General features: G+C 47.4%; 2 protein-coding genes across 9 annotated transcripts in view; one reads left to right on the top strand and one right to left on the bottom strand.

The window, feature by feature from the left end:
* Positions 1-11,278, top strand: part of itsn2a (intersectin 2a) — a 90,972-nt gene extending 79,694 nt beyond the window's left edge. For all 4 annotated transcript variants that reach the window (XM_048249840.1, XM_048249837.1, XM_048249838.1 and 1 more), the window contains 8 exons: positions 21-119; positions 500-667; positions 999-1,220; positions 7,488-7,609; positions 8,147-8,229; positions 8,465-8,548; positions 8,948-9,121; positions 9,569-11,278. In XM_048249840.1, the coding sequence (XP_048105797.1) occupies positions 21-119; positions 500-667; positions 999-1,220; positions 7,488-7,609; positions 8,147-8,229; positions 8,465-8,548; positions 8,948-9,121; positions 9,569-9,732 (1,116 nt within the window). In that variant the 3' untranslated portion in view covers positions 9,733-11,278. The remainder of the gene's footprint in view (positions 1-20; positions 120-499; positions 668-998; positions 1,221-7,487; positions 7,610-8,146; positions 8,230-8,464; positions 8,549-8,947; positions 9,122-9,568) is intronic.
* A 1,268-nt stretch (positions 11,279-12,546) lies between these two features.
* Positions 12,547-18,225, bottom strand: fam228a (family with sequence similarity 228 member A). Of its 5 annotated transcripts, none has more exons than XM_048249833.1 (11): positions 18,129-18,225; positions 17,148-17,428; positions 16,772-16,869; positions 16,572-16,673; positions 15,526-15,672; positions 15,086-15,163; positions 14,547-14,744; positions 13,849-13,929; positions 13,556-13,643; positions 13,111-13,258; positions 12,547-12,890 (listed from the first exon to the last, which is right to left on the bottom strand). In XM_048249833.1, the coding sequence occupies exons 3-11, from the start codon at positions 16,781-16,783 to the stop codon at positions 12,812-12,814; spliced, it is 933 nt and encodes a 310-aa protein (XP_048105790.1). In that variant the 5' UTR covers positions 16,784-16,869; positions 17,148-17,428; positions 18,129-18,225; the 3' UTR covers positions 12,547-12,811. The 5 variants fall into 5 exon arrangements, 4 of the variants coding, with proteins under 4 accessions (XP_048105790.1, XP_048105791.1, XP_048105789.1 ...); XM_048249834.1 differs by having other exon boundaries at positions 12,547-12,893; positions 16,572-16,699; positions 18,129-18,223; XM_048249832.1 differs by having other exon boundaries at positions 12,547-12,893; positions 18,129-18,223.
* Between the last annotated feature and the right edge of the window lie 12 nt (positions 18,226-18,237).

The raw sequence follows: 18,237 nt of genomic DNA, 5'->3' as shown, positions 1-18,237 counted from the left end.
TGTGTATGTCCTGATGGTAGAAAATAGCCACTAACTACCGCTGCCGAGGGATGCCCCTGTCCAGCTTCCTGTTGAAGCCGATGCAGAGGATCACCCGCTACCCACTGATCATCAAAAACGTGCGTCGCACACATGCCTTTTTCACTCTGATACACACACACACTCACACACACAAACACACAAGCACAAATATGCACACACATACACACACACACACACACACACACACACACACACACACACACACACACACACACACACACACACACACACAAGCACAAATATGCACACACACCCACATACCACACATACACACTCTCTCTCTCTCTCACACACACACACACACACACACACACACACACACACACAAACACACAAGCACAAATATGCACACACATACACACACACACACACACACACACACACACACACACACACACACACACACTAATACACAGAGGTCTGTTGGTTGCTTGAAACGTATGTTGTTGTGGCCCAGATCCTGGAGAACACGCCGGAAGGCCAGGCTGACCACGGTCCCCTGCGTGAGGCCCTGGAGCGGGCGGAGGAGCTGTGTCTGCAGGTCAACGAGGGCGTCCGTGAGAAGGAGAACTCTGACCGCCTGGAGTGGACCCAGAGCCACGTGCAGTGTGACGGCATCATCGAGGTGAGGAACTGGGTTAGGCTCAAAGACCGGTCCGCTTATGTGTGTGTGTGTGTGTGTGTGTGTGTGTGTGTGTGTGTGTGGAAGTGTGTGGAAGTGTGTGCTGTTCTACAATTGAGTGTTGTAAGTTGTAAGATTGATTGTGGCAAAGTTGTTTTGCATGTGTTTGTGTGTCTGTATGTCCATGAATTTGTTCACATTTCATCTAAAGTTGAAGAGGCGGCTCAAGAGCTGAAGAGTTTAGGAGCTCAGAAAGCTCATTCACTCCTTGACAAAGTGCACCCAGTGTCCAGTGATTTGTCAGTGATCTAACAACCACCCCCCCCCCGTCCAGCATCTGGTCTTCAACTCCTTGACCAACTGCCTGGGCCCGCGCAAGCTCCTCCACAGCGGCCGACTCCACAAGACCAAGAGCAACAAGGAGCTGTGGGCCTTCCTCTTCAACGACTTCCTGCTGCTCACCTACACCTCCAAGCCCTTCTCCTCGTCTTCCTCCTCCGCCGCTGACAAGCTCTTCAGCACCAAGTCCAACGCGCAGTACAAGATGTACAAGACGGTGAGAGATAGTTCAGAATGACTTGCCGTAAGACTCCATCAGGCCATATATGTGTATTGCTGGATATATGGGTAGGTTCTATTTCATTTCTACTGTGCTTTCAGCACCTGGATTTCCATCACATGCACGTGCAGGTCGAGTGTTCTTAAGGTGCGCTCACCCCGGAAGTGACCTCTTGAAATCTTCTCGTGTGGAAGCAGGTTGTTTAGAGTGTTAGCATATTTTCGTGGATGAACGCTGGAATCTTTTCAAACCGTACGGTTGGAGCTGCGATTTTCTCGCCCTCTTATAAGACTGCGATTTGTCTACGTGACTTTCTATTATGATCGGTAAGTACACTTTTTTTTATTGATACCGTTACGAGTGAGCTCGCTCTACTGCGGCAACTAGGCCTATGTGGAATCGTTTGGGTGTTTTTTCGCCTTCTAAGCGATTCAGGGTGCCTTAAATACATTTTTGTTTAATGAAATGCTTTTCGGGTCTCAAGAGGCTTCTTGAGTTAATGACGGATCTTGTGTTTTCCGCAACATCTTCCTAAGTAAGTTAGAATTCAAGCGAATTCCGCTTTTGTATTGGAAGTGCTAATTTCACGTTTATGATATTGTTGTTCGCGTTTTCAAACGCTCTCTTCTGTTTCTTGTTTATAAACTAAGGTGGCGCAGTGAGCGTGTGTTCGCTCCTTATTCGCACATATTTGTTTAGCCTACTGCGTTTGATAGCCTCCCTGATTTGTTGTTGTTGGTAGTATAGGCCAACCGTTAATTTGTGAATTAAGCTATTGTTTGAGGCATGTTTCTAATTTGTGTAGACTGCCGGGCCCCTCTGGAACCAGAGGATGGCCACGATAAGTGTCCAAGCTGTCTGGGCATGGAGCACTTAAGGCAGGGTTTGACAGACCAGGCTTGCATGAATTGCAGTTGCCTGAGCATAGCTGCAAGGACTGCTAGGCTAGCCCAACTGGAATGGGGGTTAAACTCCCAACCACCCCCTGCAAGGAGCCGCATAGGGTCCCCAAAATCGCGGAAATGCAGAGCAGACACACGGGGGCCCCTGCAAAGAGGAGGCTTAAACTCCCTAGGCCAGATCCTTTAAACCAGAAGGTAGAAGACATGGCTTCGGAGTTCGCTCAGATTAAAGCGATGCTCTTTAATCTACAAGGTCCGGGAGCACAGCCTGCTGGCGATCTCGCAGCAGCCGCTCAAGGTCTTCATCAGAGCAGCCCCCTGTGCTGTCCCCAGCTGGGGGTGCCCGAGAAGAGGATGTGCTCTCTATCAGGGCCTCGGAGAGCCTATTGACGGTTGATGAGTGGGCGGATGATCTGGGAGATGCAGAGTCTTATGGCTCTTACACCCAGGATGCTTCCGGACACAGCTCACTGAAGGGCTCAGTTGCTAGCCACACATCAGCGATCAAACCCGCTGTGAAGATAGCGCTGGCACGCCTGGGCTTAGATGCAACACCAGCGCAGGTAGGTATGCAGAGCGCCTTTTTCAAGCAGGCCCCTTCTACTGCATCTTTTAGCGTGCCTCCTTCAGCTCCTTTCATTGAGGAGTTACAGAGATGCTGGGCTGACCCCAGACGTTTCTCCCATCTCCCCAGCGACTGCAGAACCCTGGCTAGTATGCAGGATGCAGCCAGTCATGGGCTGGACCGCATGCCGTGTATAGAGCCGGCACTTGCCGCCCTTATCCTTTCACCTGATGAGGCATTAAGGCCATGCACGTTGTCCCCGGCCACAGTGTCGCCTGACTGACGAGCTTATTGGGAAGAGCTATGACTCAGCGGCGCAGGTTGCGCGCATAGGCAACTCAATTTCGCACCTTATACTGTCCCTGTCACAGACCTTCCAGTCCTCTGGAGCAGACCAGTCGGCAGGAGTGTTGAGTGAGGCCTCACTGAAAGCATTTGGGTACATGACAAGGGAACTGGGGAGACTAATGTCGTCCCTGACCCTGACACGGCGACAAATATGGCTGGCTCAGTCACCATTGTCTGAGCCCTGCAGGAAAGCCCTTCGTTGTCTCACGGTGGTTCCTGGACAACTCTTTGGGCCTGCCGCACAGCAAACGCTCGAACGCAGCCTACAGGTAACGCAAACCAGGCAGCAGTCTGCGCCGTGCATCCGTTCGGGGACAGAGTCCCACTACGGCGGGTGATACTCTTCAGCCAATAAGGCGGACCTTTGCACAGGGGTCAACAAGGCCAGAGCGGTTTCGCCGGCCTGCTGACAACCAACCCTCTCACAGGAAACGGCGCACGCCTGAATATCGCCCCTTTCGGAGTAGGAGGGGGCGAGGAGGTAGACAGTGACGTCTACAGGCCGGCGGTCGGACGCTTCACCAGAGAACAGCTCAATTACTGGGAAGCGAATACAGCAGACCCCTGGGTAGTGTCAACCCTGTCAAAAGGGTACACCATCCAGTTCAAGCACCGACCGCCGAGGTTTCAAGGGGTCAAAATGACTGTGATGAAGGATCAGGGCAAGGCTCTGGCCCTACGCCAGGAGGTTCGGGCCCTCCTGGAAAAGGGGGCCATCGAGCAACTAGGCCCACCATCACAAGACAGTGGGTTCTATTCCACATATTTTTTAATTCCAAAGAAGGGGGGTGGACTTCGCCCCATACTGGATCTAAGGCCGTTGAACAGCCATCTAAAGGTATTCAAATTCCATATGCTTCACACAGCAGAGGTATTACAAAGCGTCAAGCAAGACGTCTGGTTTACAACCATAGATCTGAAAGATGCATATTTTCATATTCCAATTGCACTTCACCACAGGCAATTCCTCCGCTTCGCTTTCGAGGAGAGGTCTTACCAGTTCCGGGTCCTGCCATTCGAAATCTCTCTGGCCCCGCGGACCTTCACAAGATTTGCTGCGGCAGCCCTGGCTCCGCTTCAAGGCAGAGGTATGCGCATCCTTCCTTACCTAGACGATTGGCTTCTCTGTTCCCAGACAATGGTAGAGGCATTAAGGGACTCAGCCCTGCTAGTCGCTCATGTCACCAGGCTAGGGCTAACTGTGAATTTCGGGAAGAGCTCCCTAATCCCCAGCCCAGACGGTGTTCATTGGAATCGAACTGGACTCGCAGACAATGAGGGCGACCCCATCTCAGAGGACGGTAGGCGAGATTCTCTTCCGCATAGTGCGATTCAGGAGAGGCCGAGCTCTGACGCTCAGGTCCTTCCAGGCGCTGTTGGGCATGCTTACGGCAGCTTCTTCCGTAGTCCCCCTGGGCCTCCTTTCTTTTGAGGCCTCTCCAAATATGGATGAACAGGCTAGGGTTGCATCCAAAGCACCACAGGCACAGACTGGCGACTGTTACCGCCAGTTGCCTAAAAGGGTTACAGCCATGGAAGGAGCGTTCGTTCCTGACTGCCGGGGTTCGTTTAGGGATCATACCTTCTCGCAGAGAAGTAGTAGAGACCGACGCATCACTGGCCGGATGGGGGGCTGTTTGGCAGTGCAGAACTGCCCAAGGCACATGGGACCCTCGACAGAGGGAACAACACATAAATGTGTTGGAGCTACAGGCAGTCGCTCTTGCTCTCGAGCATTTCCTGCCAGTCTTAGCAGGGAGACATGTCCTTGTAAGGACAGACAACATGTCAGTGGTTTACCATATCAACCACCAGGGGAGCACAAGGTCTCTAGCGTCCCTGAGGCTGATTCAGCAGCTACTCTCATGGGCCTACCCTCAGCTATTGAGCCTGAGGGCAATGCACATCCCAGGCACATGGAATGTCACAGCGGACTTCTTGTCCAGGCAACAACCCGATCCAGGGGAATGGAGGCTGAACCTAGAAGTGGTGCACGCCATCTGGCACCAATATGGCAGAGCGGAGGTGGATCTTTTTGCCTCTCAAGCCACAACACACTGCCCCCTCTGGTTCTCACACAGGGAGTCAACAAGCCCCTTGGCCCAGGATGCACTGGCGCATGGGTGGCCCCAGCAGCTCCTGTATGCATTCCCCCCACTCCCGCTCATACTACCCACTCTAAGTGCTGCTTGTAGCCCCCAGGTGGCCAGGGAGAGTCTGGTTCCCGGTGCTATACAGCCTGCTGGACGGACAGCCTTGGCGTCTCCCTGTGCGCACAGACCTCCTCTCTCAGCTGGGTGGCCGGATCTGGCATCCGAACCCAGCACGATTGCAACTTTGGGTGTGGCCTCTGAAGGGCCTGAACCACTGCTAGGGGCATGTGACCCTGCAGGGGTACAGATTATCCACAAATCACGGGCACCCTCCACTAATGCGCTTTACGCTAATAGGTGGAAGCTTTTTATACAGTGGTGCCAAGAACATGGACAGGAGCCAACACGTTGCCCGATACCGGCTATCCTCAGTTTTCTACAATCACGGTTTGGTGACGGACTGGCGGCATCCACTATCAAGGTGTATGTAGCTGCAATATCAGCTACGCATAACAAGGTAGAGGGAGTTACAGTGGGATCCCATAGTCTGGTGAGCCGTTTTCTCAAGGGTGCTCAGCGACTGAGGCCCCCTCAAAGAAGGATAATACCTTCCTGGGACTTGCCGCTGGTGCTGAAGGCACTGTGTCGGCACCCGTTCGATCCTCTGGGGAGGTCAGGATTGAAATGGTTGTCTTTGAAGACGGCTTTTCTCCTAGCCATGTCATCGGCGAAGAGAGTGGGGGAGCTACACGCGCTGTCTGTCAGCCGGGAGTGCCGAACCCGGCATTTTTACCCTTCTCTGCAACGTATGCTAACCAGCCGCTCAGTCTGGGAGCATTCGAGCCCCCAGCCCAGGGGGAGGAACCGGGGCAAGGTGACATTCTTCTATGCCCAGTCCGAGTACTGAAAGCCTATATTGAACAGACCGCTGCCCTCCAGCAGTCAGATTCATTATTCATCTGCCACCCTGGACATGCGCAGGGCCTGGCTTTGTCCAAGCAACGGCTATCCAAGTGGATCGTGGAGGCCATCAGCTATGCCTACTCTGATAGTGGCTTACCGGTTCCACCTCGCTCGCGGGTCACCGACTCGGAGTGTGGCTGCGTCATGGGCAGTACTACGCGGAGTCCCACTTTCTGACATATGCATGGCGGCCTCATGGGCATCGACTTGCACATTTGCAAGGTTTTATAGGGTCAATGTGGCCACGAACCTCATAGCCACAGCCGCACTCTCAAGCCATTAAAAGGGTATGTAGATTTTTTTCGTGACCCTGTTGGTATTTGTCATCCAGGTGCTGAAAGCACCACCTCTGGCGGTCAGTAGAAATGAAATAGAACGATGGTTACGTATGTAACCGCGGTTCTATGAATTTCGGATGACCGCCAGAGCTTGGCAGTCACTCGGAAGGCGGACGAGAAGATTGCCAAGAGGTCACTTCTGGGGTGAGCACCTTAAGTACCGGGGCATGCACGTGCATGTGATGGAAATTCAGGTGCTGAAAGCACCGCCTCTGGCGGTCATACGAAATTCATAGAACCGCGGTTACATACGTAACCATCGTTTTAAGTCATGTTTTTTGTCCCAAAGATGTGTGAGATGGAACTTTTGCTTAGTTATTTCGGATTCATTAATAAAATTCATTGGATTAGCACAACTTTTGTATCATCGCCATAAGTCGCAAATGAGAACACAGCTTCTATGAAATTGCATCTAATTTTCACTTCAATTCAAGAGGCCACAAGTGTGCTCAAATTTACAGAGAATACAGTAATTTAGAAACCTTCAGTTGCAGCCCACAGACTCTACAGGGTATGCTAGAAATGTTGGGCAATATACCATGAGCCCCCAATAATAATAATGTTGGTCATTATGTTGTCTATGAGAGCCCATGTCAGTGCAGGCCCATGGAGTTGTCCAACCTTTCTCTGCCCCTGAGTCTCTGTATTAGAACTGGCTTTTGCCATGAGACAGAGGCCACGGTGACAGGGAGGCTACACCGGCACCTAACTGAAGCGTTAGGATCACGCAGCATCTGCTGCAACAATGGGCTTCCACTATAATCAATGGAAATGGCCACACCAAACGTGATAGCAGTGCGTACATTAAAAACAACGAGACCGGTCTTCTAAAACTTTTTTTTTACGCTACGCAAACTAACCCAAACAAGCTTCAGTTGCAGACCTGGTGTAAGAGGAGAGGAGAGATTCTGGTTCAGCTCTGAGGCAGAACCACTGTGCCTGGTGACCAGAGCTTTTAAGAGCTGTAATATCCTGTTCTCTTTCTTGAATTTCCCCTTGGGGATCAATAAAGTATCTATCTATCTATCTATCTATCTATCTATCTATCCTTGCAGCCGGTCTTCCTGAATGAGGTCCTGGTGAAGATGCCTTCTGACCCCTCCAGCGACGAGCCAGTCTTTCACATCTCGCACATCGACCGCGTCTACACGCTCAGGGCGGACAGCATCAATGAGAGGTCACACACACACACACACACACACACACACACACACACACACTGATGTGCAATCTGCAAACAGACTTGCAGATGCACATAACTATCAATAAAAACTGTCAATAAAAAGACTTGCTAAAGATATATTATTGACTCTTATCGGAACAATGACTATAAAGCCCAAAGCTACTCATGATGATATGTGGAGATATAAAAGGAGTTTTCTTTTTCCTCCATTAATTCTATTTTGCTCTGCGATAGCTATGCTAATCCTATGCTGTAACCTGCTGTATACTTTATTTTATTATTACATATTATATTATAATTATATAAATACAGAATACTGTTTATTATTGACTTATATTATTATAATTATATGATACACTGAAACTACTGTTCTAAGCATGTGAGTGTGTGTGTAGCTGTCAGAAATCCCTTAGAGCTGGATTAGGGTAAGTGTTAGTCTGAGTAACAGCCCTGATGTATGGAGATTTAATGAGGATGGTGTCAGAGTGATGTGTTGCCGCGGTGGCGTGAATCGATGTGCTCTTGCATCAGGACCGCGTGGGTGCAGAGGATCAAAGCGGCGTCGGAGCACTTCATCGACACAGAGAAGAAGAAAAGAGAGAAGGCCTACCAAGGTGAGTCAATAGCACTCTCTCTCTCTCTATCTCTCTTGCTCTCTTTCTCTCTCTCTTGCTCTCTCTCTCTCTCTCTCTCTTTTGTTGAATACCGCTCCCTTAGTTATCTTAGTCTCAGTGAACTCTCACTCTCTCTGTTTGTGTCATGTCTGTCTGATCCAAGATTGAACTTATGAGCTTAAGTTAATTGTATCTGTGTGTGTGTGTGTGTGTGGTCATATCTCCCTGTTTGCAGCTCGCTCTCTCAAGTCCAGTGGTATTGGTCGCTTGCTGGTGACGGTCCAGGAGGCCGCCGAGCTCAAGTCCTGCAAACCCAACGGTACACATACACATACACAAACAAACACACACATGCACACACACACACACACACACCCACCTGCCCAATCACTGGCCTGCTGAAGCCACACATATACACACACACACACACACACTCCACCTGCCCAATCACTGGCCCGCTGAAGCCAAACACACACACACACACACTCCACCTGCCCAATAACTGGCCTGCTGAGGCTCGCTCTTCTCCTTAGGGATCCACTGTATATTCCAGATTCAAACACACACACACACACATACGCACACACACACACACACACACACAATACCAGATGCACATTGGTATTGCTTGTCATCCATGAACATCACAAAACCCTCCTTTCTTGTCTGTGTGTGTGTTTATGCATGTGTGTGTGTGTGTGTGTGTGTGTGTGTGCAGGTAAGAGTAACCCCTACTGTGAGCTGACGATGGGGGCCCAGTGTTACACCTCCAAGTCCCTCAGTGACACGCTGAACCCCAAGTGGAACTTTAACTGCCAGTTCTTCATCAAGGACCTGTACCAGGACGTGCTCTGCATCACAGTCTTCGAGAGGGATCAGTTCTCCCCTGATGGTACGTCGGGGTGTGAATGTGAATTTTTACACATCCATACTTGGCTGTGGCCAGTGGTTAAAGTCGGATTTGGCAGGTGGGGGAACCCTAAAATCCAGTGTCGGTGCAACGGGGAAAAATGACTCACCATTGGACAACATATTGAGTATCGTGTGTTAGACAAGAATTGCTAGCTTCTTCTCACCTCTGTACACGCGAAAAATTAACTCACTATTTATTTTACCAATATCATCGCGCTATATTGTTGGTATGAAAGAATATATTTATTATCAATTTATCTGAGGTGGCGGAACTGCGTTCCTTCCCGTTCTCCCCCACTTTAACCCCTGGCTGTGGCGATACAGCACAGTTCACACACGACAATACACACTGAGTTGTGAGCCCAGCCCACCCGCCCCATACACACAGCATATCCTGGTGTTCTGAGACAGATCTGTTTGTCACCAGATTTCCTCGGCCGCACTGAGGTTCCCGTGGCGACCATCAAGAAGGAGCAGGAGATTAAGGGCCCGGCCAACCGAAGGCTGCTACTGCACGAGGTGCCCACTGGCGAGGTCTGGGTCCGCCTTGACCTCCAGCTGTATGACTCCGGGACTACCACTCACAAGTGACGACGCTAATATTTCACACTGATCCCGGATCAGAATGGCATGCATTCGGACTAGCTTTTGAGTCTCTCCAGATGGCTTCAGTGCAGCAAGGTTATATTGTCACAAAAAGAGCCATCGATGTTTGGAACGGGATATTGTTGTTTTATTTGTTTGCTATTCGTGGGGCCTCTCATAACTTATGAACCCACTCCTGCAAGGATGAAAGCCACTCCCACTAAAACAACCCCAACCAATCAGGACAGAAGGGCTTGGAGCTGGATGCCCAATCAGAGACTTTCTCGCCCAATCAGACAACTTGTGTTTTGTTCCTAGAGCCCTGCTGACTCGGGTCCTGCTGGCAGATGGAAATCTGCTCCTAATGTGCGACAGAATCTGTTCCCGAGTCAGCTGATTCTACTGATAGCATTCTTATCAGCTTTGACACTAACCTCCAGCGGTGCTAAAGAGGCCCAGCGGTGATGAAGTGCCTCACATTACCACAGCGGCTCTGCCAGCTTTGTTTTACTCCCACCAGGCCACTGTTGCTTTCAATTTCCTTTTTAGCTTTTATGTGCGCGTCGCCAGCTTAGTAAATTTCCTTGGGGAAGTTTTATGTGACTTGCCAAATGAAAATAAGAAGAAAATAGACGCAGGCTGTTTTAACATGGTTTAAGGGGCCAAATTATCCTAATTTGATAGGGCTTTTTAGAGCTAATGTGAATTTGCACAGAACAAAAATAACATTCTGTCAATACGCTTTTTTAGCATTGCTGGAGTACCTGAATCACAAAACTAAAATAACGAACAGATGTAGCTTCAACGTTTATCCAATGTGATGAAAATATATCTTTTCATTTTATTTGCATGTTTTAAATACATGAGGTTGCATTCATGCATTTTCCTGTAACTCACACTCACAGCCTCCAATAGGATGGATCACCTCGGCAACACAAGCTAAATAAATCCACCTTTCCAAAGTCTCTGACGTCTTTTGATATTTCCAGATGACATTTCTGGGCTTTGACATTTCAAGGTAATCTGGTGAAAGGTTAGATAGCTGTCAGCATCTGAAGTCCTTATCCTGCTTTACTCCAATGGAGGTGACCTGAAGTCATGCCAGTGATGCTGTCACAGTAACAATGTTGGATGAGGTGACCGTGTCAAGCATGTCAATCACATCTTTTAGGCTGGAGGATAAAAGCACACAACTGTAACAGGATGGTGTATAGAATGTAAATATTTATAGTATTTTATATTCGCCATCATTTTATATAAAAATGATGGCGAATATATTCTTTTTATTTCCCACTATTTCCATCTAATGGTTACGTGGAGCTATAGATTATTTATTTCGGTTAATTAAAAGTCTCCCTGAATTGGTGTCTTAGGCTTTTATTCTGTCACATCTAGTTGTGAGAAAAAACAAAACAAAAAACACTTCCAAAACATAATCAAACAGCACTCAAAAGACAACAACTTCTTTGATGAGGGATTACAGTGTTTGAATGACATGTGATGTGTGTGTTTATATCTCACTGCTCATCTACTATTGAACTTGTTCCTCCCCTGTTCCCCCACTTAATAAGAACAACCTCAGGCACTCCAAAGACTCGGACACCCGGGCTACACCAGGGGGGTATTCCAAGTACGTGGTTTAGTGATAAACCAGGGCCCAGTTCCCCCAAAGCATCTTAAGCCTAAGAGCGTCGTAGTTCCTCTTACGAACGTCTTAAGAATTGCCGACTGTTTCCCGAAACCATCGTAGCTTAAGAGCGTAGATCTACGAGTGCTCCAGAGTTCTCGTTACCGGCTAAGAGCATCTTAACAGTACTTCTCACTGAGGTTACCAACAGGACATACAGAGGAATTACAACTTAGAATATATTATCCAATTTACGTTCCCATTTTTTATTGTGTTTACCTGATGAATCAGATTTTAGCGTGCAAAATAGTATAGCCTACATTTAATGGTCATAATAATGTGATGAAAAGCAGACAAAAATGCAATCCAGTTATGAAACGAGACGTTGCCAGAATAGTTTGCCATTATCTTTGCTAAGTGAAGGCTTATGAGGCCTATGAGGTAAAAGCAGAGAAAGGAACATGTGGTTTAGTCTATACTGCATCAAAATCTAAGCCTACACATTTCCTCACTTTCTTATACTCGACTTCTTTCTTATCTTCAAACGTGTTCTTAAGTGACACCGCGAAAAATTATTGCATAGTGCAACAATCTAATCTTAAATAATTACAATTATTTATGTCTGTGTGTGGTATATAACCTAGCCTACTTGGGATGCTTACATGCAGATGTCAAAGTGTTTCTAATTTCGTATTGATGTGAATTAATGTGTAGATCCGAAGTTTAAATGGTAGGCCTATAGCTGTGACGTGCAGTTACCTGACATCACCATCAAATTAGAGAATATTTCAGAACTATTAACGTGGACAGCTCCCCGTAAGAGCATCTTAAGAGCAGTGCACGCGCGTTCACGCTACGAGCATGTTCGGGAAACAGTCGGAAAAACCAAACGAACGATCGTAAGATGAATCGTAGAAAACCCTCTTAAGAGCGTGTCTCCGTCGTTATCGGGAAACTGGGCCCTGGGTAAATTAACTCAGAGTAAGTGGTAAACCTCCTACAACAAGAGCCCTATGGTATTGTTTTGTTAGGAGAATGAAGCCATACAGCTTTACCACCTACTCTGAGTTAACCTACCCAGGTTTGTCACTAAACCACGTACTTGCAATACCCCCCAGGTCCGCAATTGAAGCGCTTCATTCACGAAGCGTAAAAATAGTTTTGGAAAACTGGTCTATTTTTTTTTTCAATTGAATGTACTCGTCTGGTGTAGCCAGTTTCATTGATTAGAGTGGAAGCTAATTGTTGCAGCAGACACAACGCAAACGGAGCGCTTTTGCTATGTGACCGGTGTAGCCCCATGGGTTAAAGAGGATGCACTATGACATGCTCAGATGCGGCTCAGCATCCTGACTGCAGGAGGTGCAGTCATGTCGTCATGTGAACCTTACAACAGCACCAAGAAGTGAACGAATATGAGGTCATGCGTTCCAGAGGGCAGGTTTTTAATTGTGCTGGTCAGTGTCTTGTAGTGGACCAGCACTGTCGCTCGTAACATCTTGCGTCCTCTGAGGTGCCGTACAGGAGGTTCTTGCCCCTGCTGAGGGAACATGAGCACTGGTCAGGGAAATCTACACTTGACAATTCACATCCATACTATGATGACGTATATGAAAATTGCTGATTTTGGGCAAACCTGCACAATTGTTGTTGTTAATGACAACAACAGATTAGTTCATGCCAAACAGCAGATTGAACATGGCATTTTACTCTACAGTAGGCCAGTGACACCCGGAGGTCATTTCTGCACGATTCACCTGTTTGGCCTCCAGGGGGGGACGTCTCTCTCCGGTGGCATGCCCAGGGGCGGGGCCTGGAGCCTGGGGTCATGAGAGCGGCACCGCGGGCTAGAGTGGAGGCTCCGCCTCAGGATCTCCTCCACCTGCTTCCTTGTGTACACCTGGCCTGCCGAGGTAAAGATAAGCACAGGTGAGGGCTTTGATCCTGCTAAAGCAGTGTGTGTGTGTGTGTGTGAGAAGACTGTGTGTGTGTATGTGTGTGTGTGTGTGTGACAGAGAGATGAGTGTGTGTGTTTTTTTGTGTGTGTGTGTTAATGTGTGTGTGTGAGTGTAAAGGTCAGCACAGGTGTGAGCTTTCATCTTGCTAAAGCAATATTTGCATGTGTGTCTGTCTGTGTGTGTGTGTGTGTGTGAAGAGTGCGCATGAGGAGTGTTCAGGAGGACGCCTGTCTCTGTAAGTAACCTGTTTGGCAGCGAAGGACCACCCTCTTTTCCTTAATCCTGTCTCGTGATTGTATGAACAGGGGGTCCTTCAAGGCTGGGGTTGTGACCTGGTGGAGTTAGGAAGTAGTAAAAAATGTAATATTTGTTTTCGTGGTAAGTTACCAAAATACAAGATATCTGTTAATTTTAATCCATTAATTTTTTTGGATTCATGCATCAGAGTGGTTAGGACAGTACAAAGGTTTGATGTTTTGCTCAGGAAATATGTTGTCTAAGCTGAAATGGAAGAAGAACAGAAATAGACATTGTTACCTTGGAGGTGTAGGGATGAATGGTGTTTAACAGGAAGGGGTTGTACTCTTGGGGGTCGTAGGTGTCCAAGAACACATACCCCTGAGGGAAGACAGAGCAGCTCATCAGCTACGAATGACAGCTGCTGTTAAGTGAGTCAGTCTAACAGTGCCACCTAGTGGTGAACCGGAAAACAACTCATATCTCCACACAGTGTACAGGAGTGTTTTTGTTTTTAAACAATATAATAGCTAGTTATGCGTACACTCACTTGTCTTTTTGTCCCATAACATTTTTTTGCCACATTCAGTGAAAATCTCCTCACTATCCGCTAGCTGCCCATCCCATTAGACAAAAGTGTATGCTAAGAAATTTAAATACAAACATAAACATAAACAAACCCGACGTCACAAGCAATTGTGACGCCTATTGTCATAGCAGTACTGGGGGGTATTCCAAGTACAAGGTTTAGTGATAAACCTGGGTAAGTTAACTCAGGGTAAGTGGTAAACCTCCTACAACAACAGCCCTATGGCATTGTTTTGTAAGAGGAATGAAGCCATGCAGCTCTTCTATTAGGAGGTTTACCCCTTACTCTGAGATAACTTACCCAGGTTTGTCACTAAACCACATATTTGGAATACGCCCCTGATCTATTGAGAACCAGGGATCGCGTTAATGCCCTCTGGCGTGTTCAGTAGCACGTTTAGTGGGCGCACCTTGGCGTTGCAGTGGTGGATGTAGTGCAGCAGCATGCTCCTCAGCCTCTGGGTCCCCTGGCCAGCTACCTGGGCCATGTGCTGCTCCACGCCACGCTGGATGGGGGTCCACACCTCCTCCGACCAGCACTTGTACAGCAACTCCCGCCGACACTGGTCCTGCGTTTGCTGACGACACAACATCTGCTCCACGTCCCGCTGAAACGACGGGAATGACCCCATTATAGTGACCAACACTCACTATCCCACTAGGGATATTCAACTCTACCTGGTCTGGACTTATGGGACTCGTCCTGCTATGGTGGGAATGCCTTGTGAGCATTGGTCTATAATACAACAATAATGGCAGTTTCTTGTTTCCAATTCCAATTGATATAACTAAAGTACTACCTGTATCTATTAATATGTTACTAACAGTGTTTCCACTGATATTGTCCAATTGTGTTAGATTATACAAGCATTGCATACCAACACATTCATGAAACAGTGTATATACTGTAACATGAGACAAATAAACATCGACTTTTTCTTTTTGGCACCTTCACAAATGTGTTTTCTGTGTCCAGTAAGGGCTGGGCGATGGCCTTCAGATCCTGCTGCTCCGCCTCAAGCTGTTTCTGTTGGAGAATCACAAACATATCAGAATAAAATGAACTCATGAATAAACAAACTGCGGTACGGAACATGAACATGTACAGTACTATCGTCCAGTATTAGATCTGTGTGAACAATGTGTGTGATAGATGTTAATATTATTAATTGCTGCTGTAAAAGCATGATTTCCCTTTGGGGATCAATAAGGTAATCTGTCTGTCTGTCTGTCTGTCTGTCCGTCTGTCCAAGAACTGTGTCCTGCTATGATGGCTGTGAGATGATCAATATCAATATTTATCATGTGGATTGACCGCACGTGGTAGTCTGTGATCCTGTTAGATAGTTGAGTGTGTACGTGTCCTGCCATGTCTGTCTGCTGTGGTACCCTGAGTGAGTTGTAGGAGATCCAGGTGGTCTGGCCAGCCCAACAGCTCTTGTCTGTGGCTTTGTTCAGGGGCTTCCCTTTAAGGTACAGCACCGGTCTCCCATCTGATGCTGAGGGCAGAGGCTCCCTGTTGATACTCACTGGTGACTGAGGAGGCAGAAAAAACTTTCTATAACACAATGGCTGACCTATATTCCCAAGCCAGCAGACATCTAGTACACACCAGACTTACTGCTGGCCCCATAGACATATATTATGTCTATGGCTGGCCCTTAGTGTATTTTAGGAGACAACGACTTTCAGCTCACCCAACATCCCAAGATATTCCAGAATTAATCATTTCACTTTTCACTTATTCAAATGCAATATTATTGTTATGAAATATTAAATATTCTGAATTGAAGTATGTTACCACTTAAACACGTAAGATAGTGCAGTGACTGAACGTAGAGAGGGAGCTGTGTGATCTAATACCCCCGCCCGATCGCCAGATCTTTCAGCACCCCACCCTGATACAACACTATACAGGGCCCCAGACAAAACCAAGGTAGCGATGCATGCAGGCTACAGGTGTCCGCTGCAAACGGATCCATCCTGGGTGGGGACCGTGCGAACATGCCCTTGGGCTCATGTGAGGACGCGGCCGCTGAATTATTACTGAGCACAGGCGCACTCACGCGGCTCCTCACATGGGCAAACGGAGTTGGGGTGGATACGGTGGTAGTGGGGGTGAGGGTGGGGTAATCGTCCCCACTTAAGAAATGAAAAACACATGCACACAGCAAACATGTAGGCTGTTGACAATGTGCACAAGGCTAACGCCCACTGGCGACGTCTGACGCGCGTCAACAGAGGCCAACGTTCAGAATGTCAGTATTTTTTAATCTGAATACCCAGAAGCTCGCACGCAGAACGAAGTATTTTCAGCGCCCACCGGTAAAATAAGACCACACAGGCTTAATGTTGCTGCTTAGAATGTAAGCCTGTTAGTAGCCTAAACCTTTTTTCAAACATTCCAAAGAGTGCAGCAAAGTTGGAAGCCTTACCTTTGATCTGATGAGGCATGCAGGAGTAACTCTTTTGTGGACGGTGATGACACCCATGTTCTCTTTCAGTGGCATGGCTTCAGAAACGCACAGTAGATAGATCTTCAACAGTGCATATTGTTGTATTCCTGTTTGTACTGAAATGTTGTTTAAAGAAAACAATGAATGTAAAATCACTTGGTGGATTCTGTGATTCTGACCTGCAGTTTCATTCAGTTGGCGGATGATGAAACAAAAACCATTCCACGAACAGGTGTCGCGTTCCACTCAGCTAGGCTTTGTTGTAAGTGTCTCCAGGCTGGTAAATGAGTAGTATTGTGTTAGACAGGCTGTGAGACAGTTCGAGAAATCATTTTGAAGTGAACCATTTCGGATATGCCTTGGCCGCTGTTATACGCGTAGCAGAACATGAATGTTTGCAATTTGAAAACTAGTCTATTAGAGGGATGATAAACACAACTTTGACCAAATATATATAGTCATAGGCCTGCTATATTTTCCAGGGGTTTAGGGCAGGCCAACTATATTTTTCTATTGAGCGTATGAGCGTCATAAATGTCTTATTGTCTCCCTCACCAGGGTGCCAAGTCTCCAACAGCGCTCCACTACGTGTAGGCTACAGGTGGCAAAGAGCAGCTGGCATTTACCCGACTCTTTGCGGAGCTCGCCGGTGCCCCGACTCTCTCTTTCCGATGTTGATCCACCTCGAACACTTCTCCTTGCGTGCCCTTGGTTGCTATAGTGATGTCACACGTGGACAAGTGGAATTTTAAGTGCATTCGTTGCTGGTTTATGGGCGTGTTGACCTCTCTTCAGTTTGTGTTTAGGTTGATCCCTTAACCACAAGCGTCATGTGGCTAAATAAAGAAATTGAATGGGGTTTGATTAGTTTCTGACATTATCATACGCAAAAAGATATTACCATGCAGTTTGTAAGAGATACATTTAGCCTAATATTAAAATGTAATTAGTCAGGCTATATTGCACAGTCCAATATTTTGAGCCTAGGCTACTCAAAATAGCACACATTTATCTTATTTCAATTTCCAAAGGCGTTTGGTAGATGTTGAAAAGGTCGCGTAGGCCCTAATATTAAAAAAGAAGGCTAGGCTACGCCAGGGGTTCCCAAACTTTTCCACAAGGCCCCCCAAATACCACTAGGTTCTGGCCAAGGGCCCCCTTTATGTGTTCCATCGACAATACTACGGCAAATGTAAAAATAATCCTACTAATGATTTATTAAGCAGATCGCGATGGAGCATACTGTAGTGTGTAAAAAAATGCATTTGGGGCTTTCTGCTATATGAGAGCTATAACTCTACTATTATTCCCATTTATTATCATGGAAAATATAATGTTCAGATATGTGACAAATTATTATAATGGCATTGTATTTTTCAAATGTATTTACTTGTTGCTTTTATTTTTCCATCCAACATGCTAAGGCCCCCCTGGCACCCCGGCCCCCACTTTGAAAACCACTGGGCTACGCTATCCAGAGCAAAAATCTAACCGGAAACTTATTTTGGGGGGAATGAAAAAGAATATAGTCAAAACCTGCAACATAAACAGGTAGCTATCATCAGTTTCACCCTTGGTTCTTACTGGCACTTTTAGGTGGGAGACCCGAGGACTACAGGAGCGGCGTGATACATTTCAGATGCAG

Source organism: Alosa alosa, chromosome 8, assembly GCF_017589495.1.
Source record: "Alosa alosa isolate M-15738 ecotype Scorff River chromosome 8, AALO_Geno_1.1, whole genome shotgun sequence".
Lineage (NCBI taxonomy): Eukaryota > Metazoa > Chordata > Actinopteri > Clupeiformes > Clupeidae > Alosa > Alosa alosa.
The sequence above is the reverse complement of the archived record's forward strand: the minus strand, read 5'-3'. Positions and strand labels throughout refer to the sequence as shown.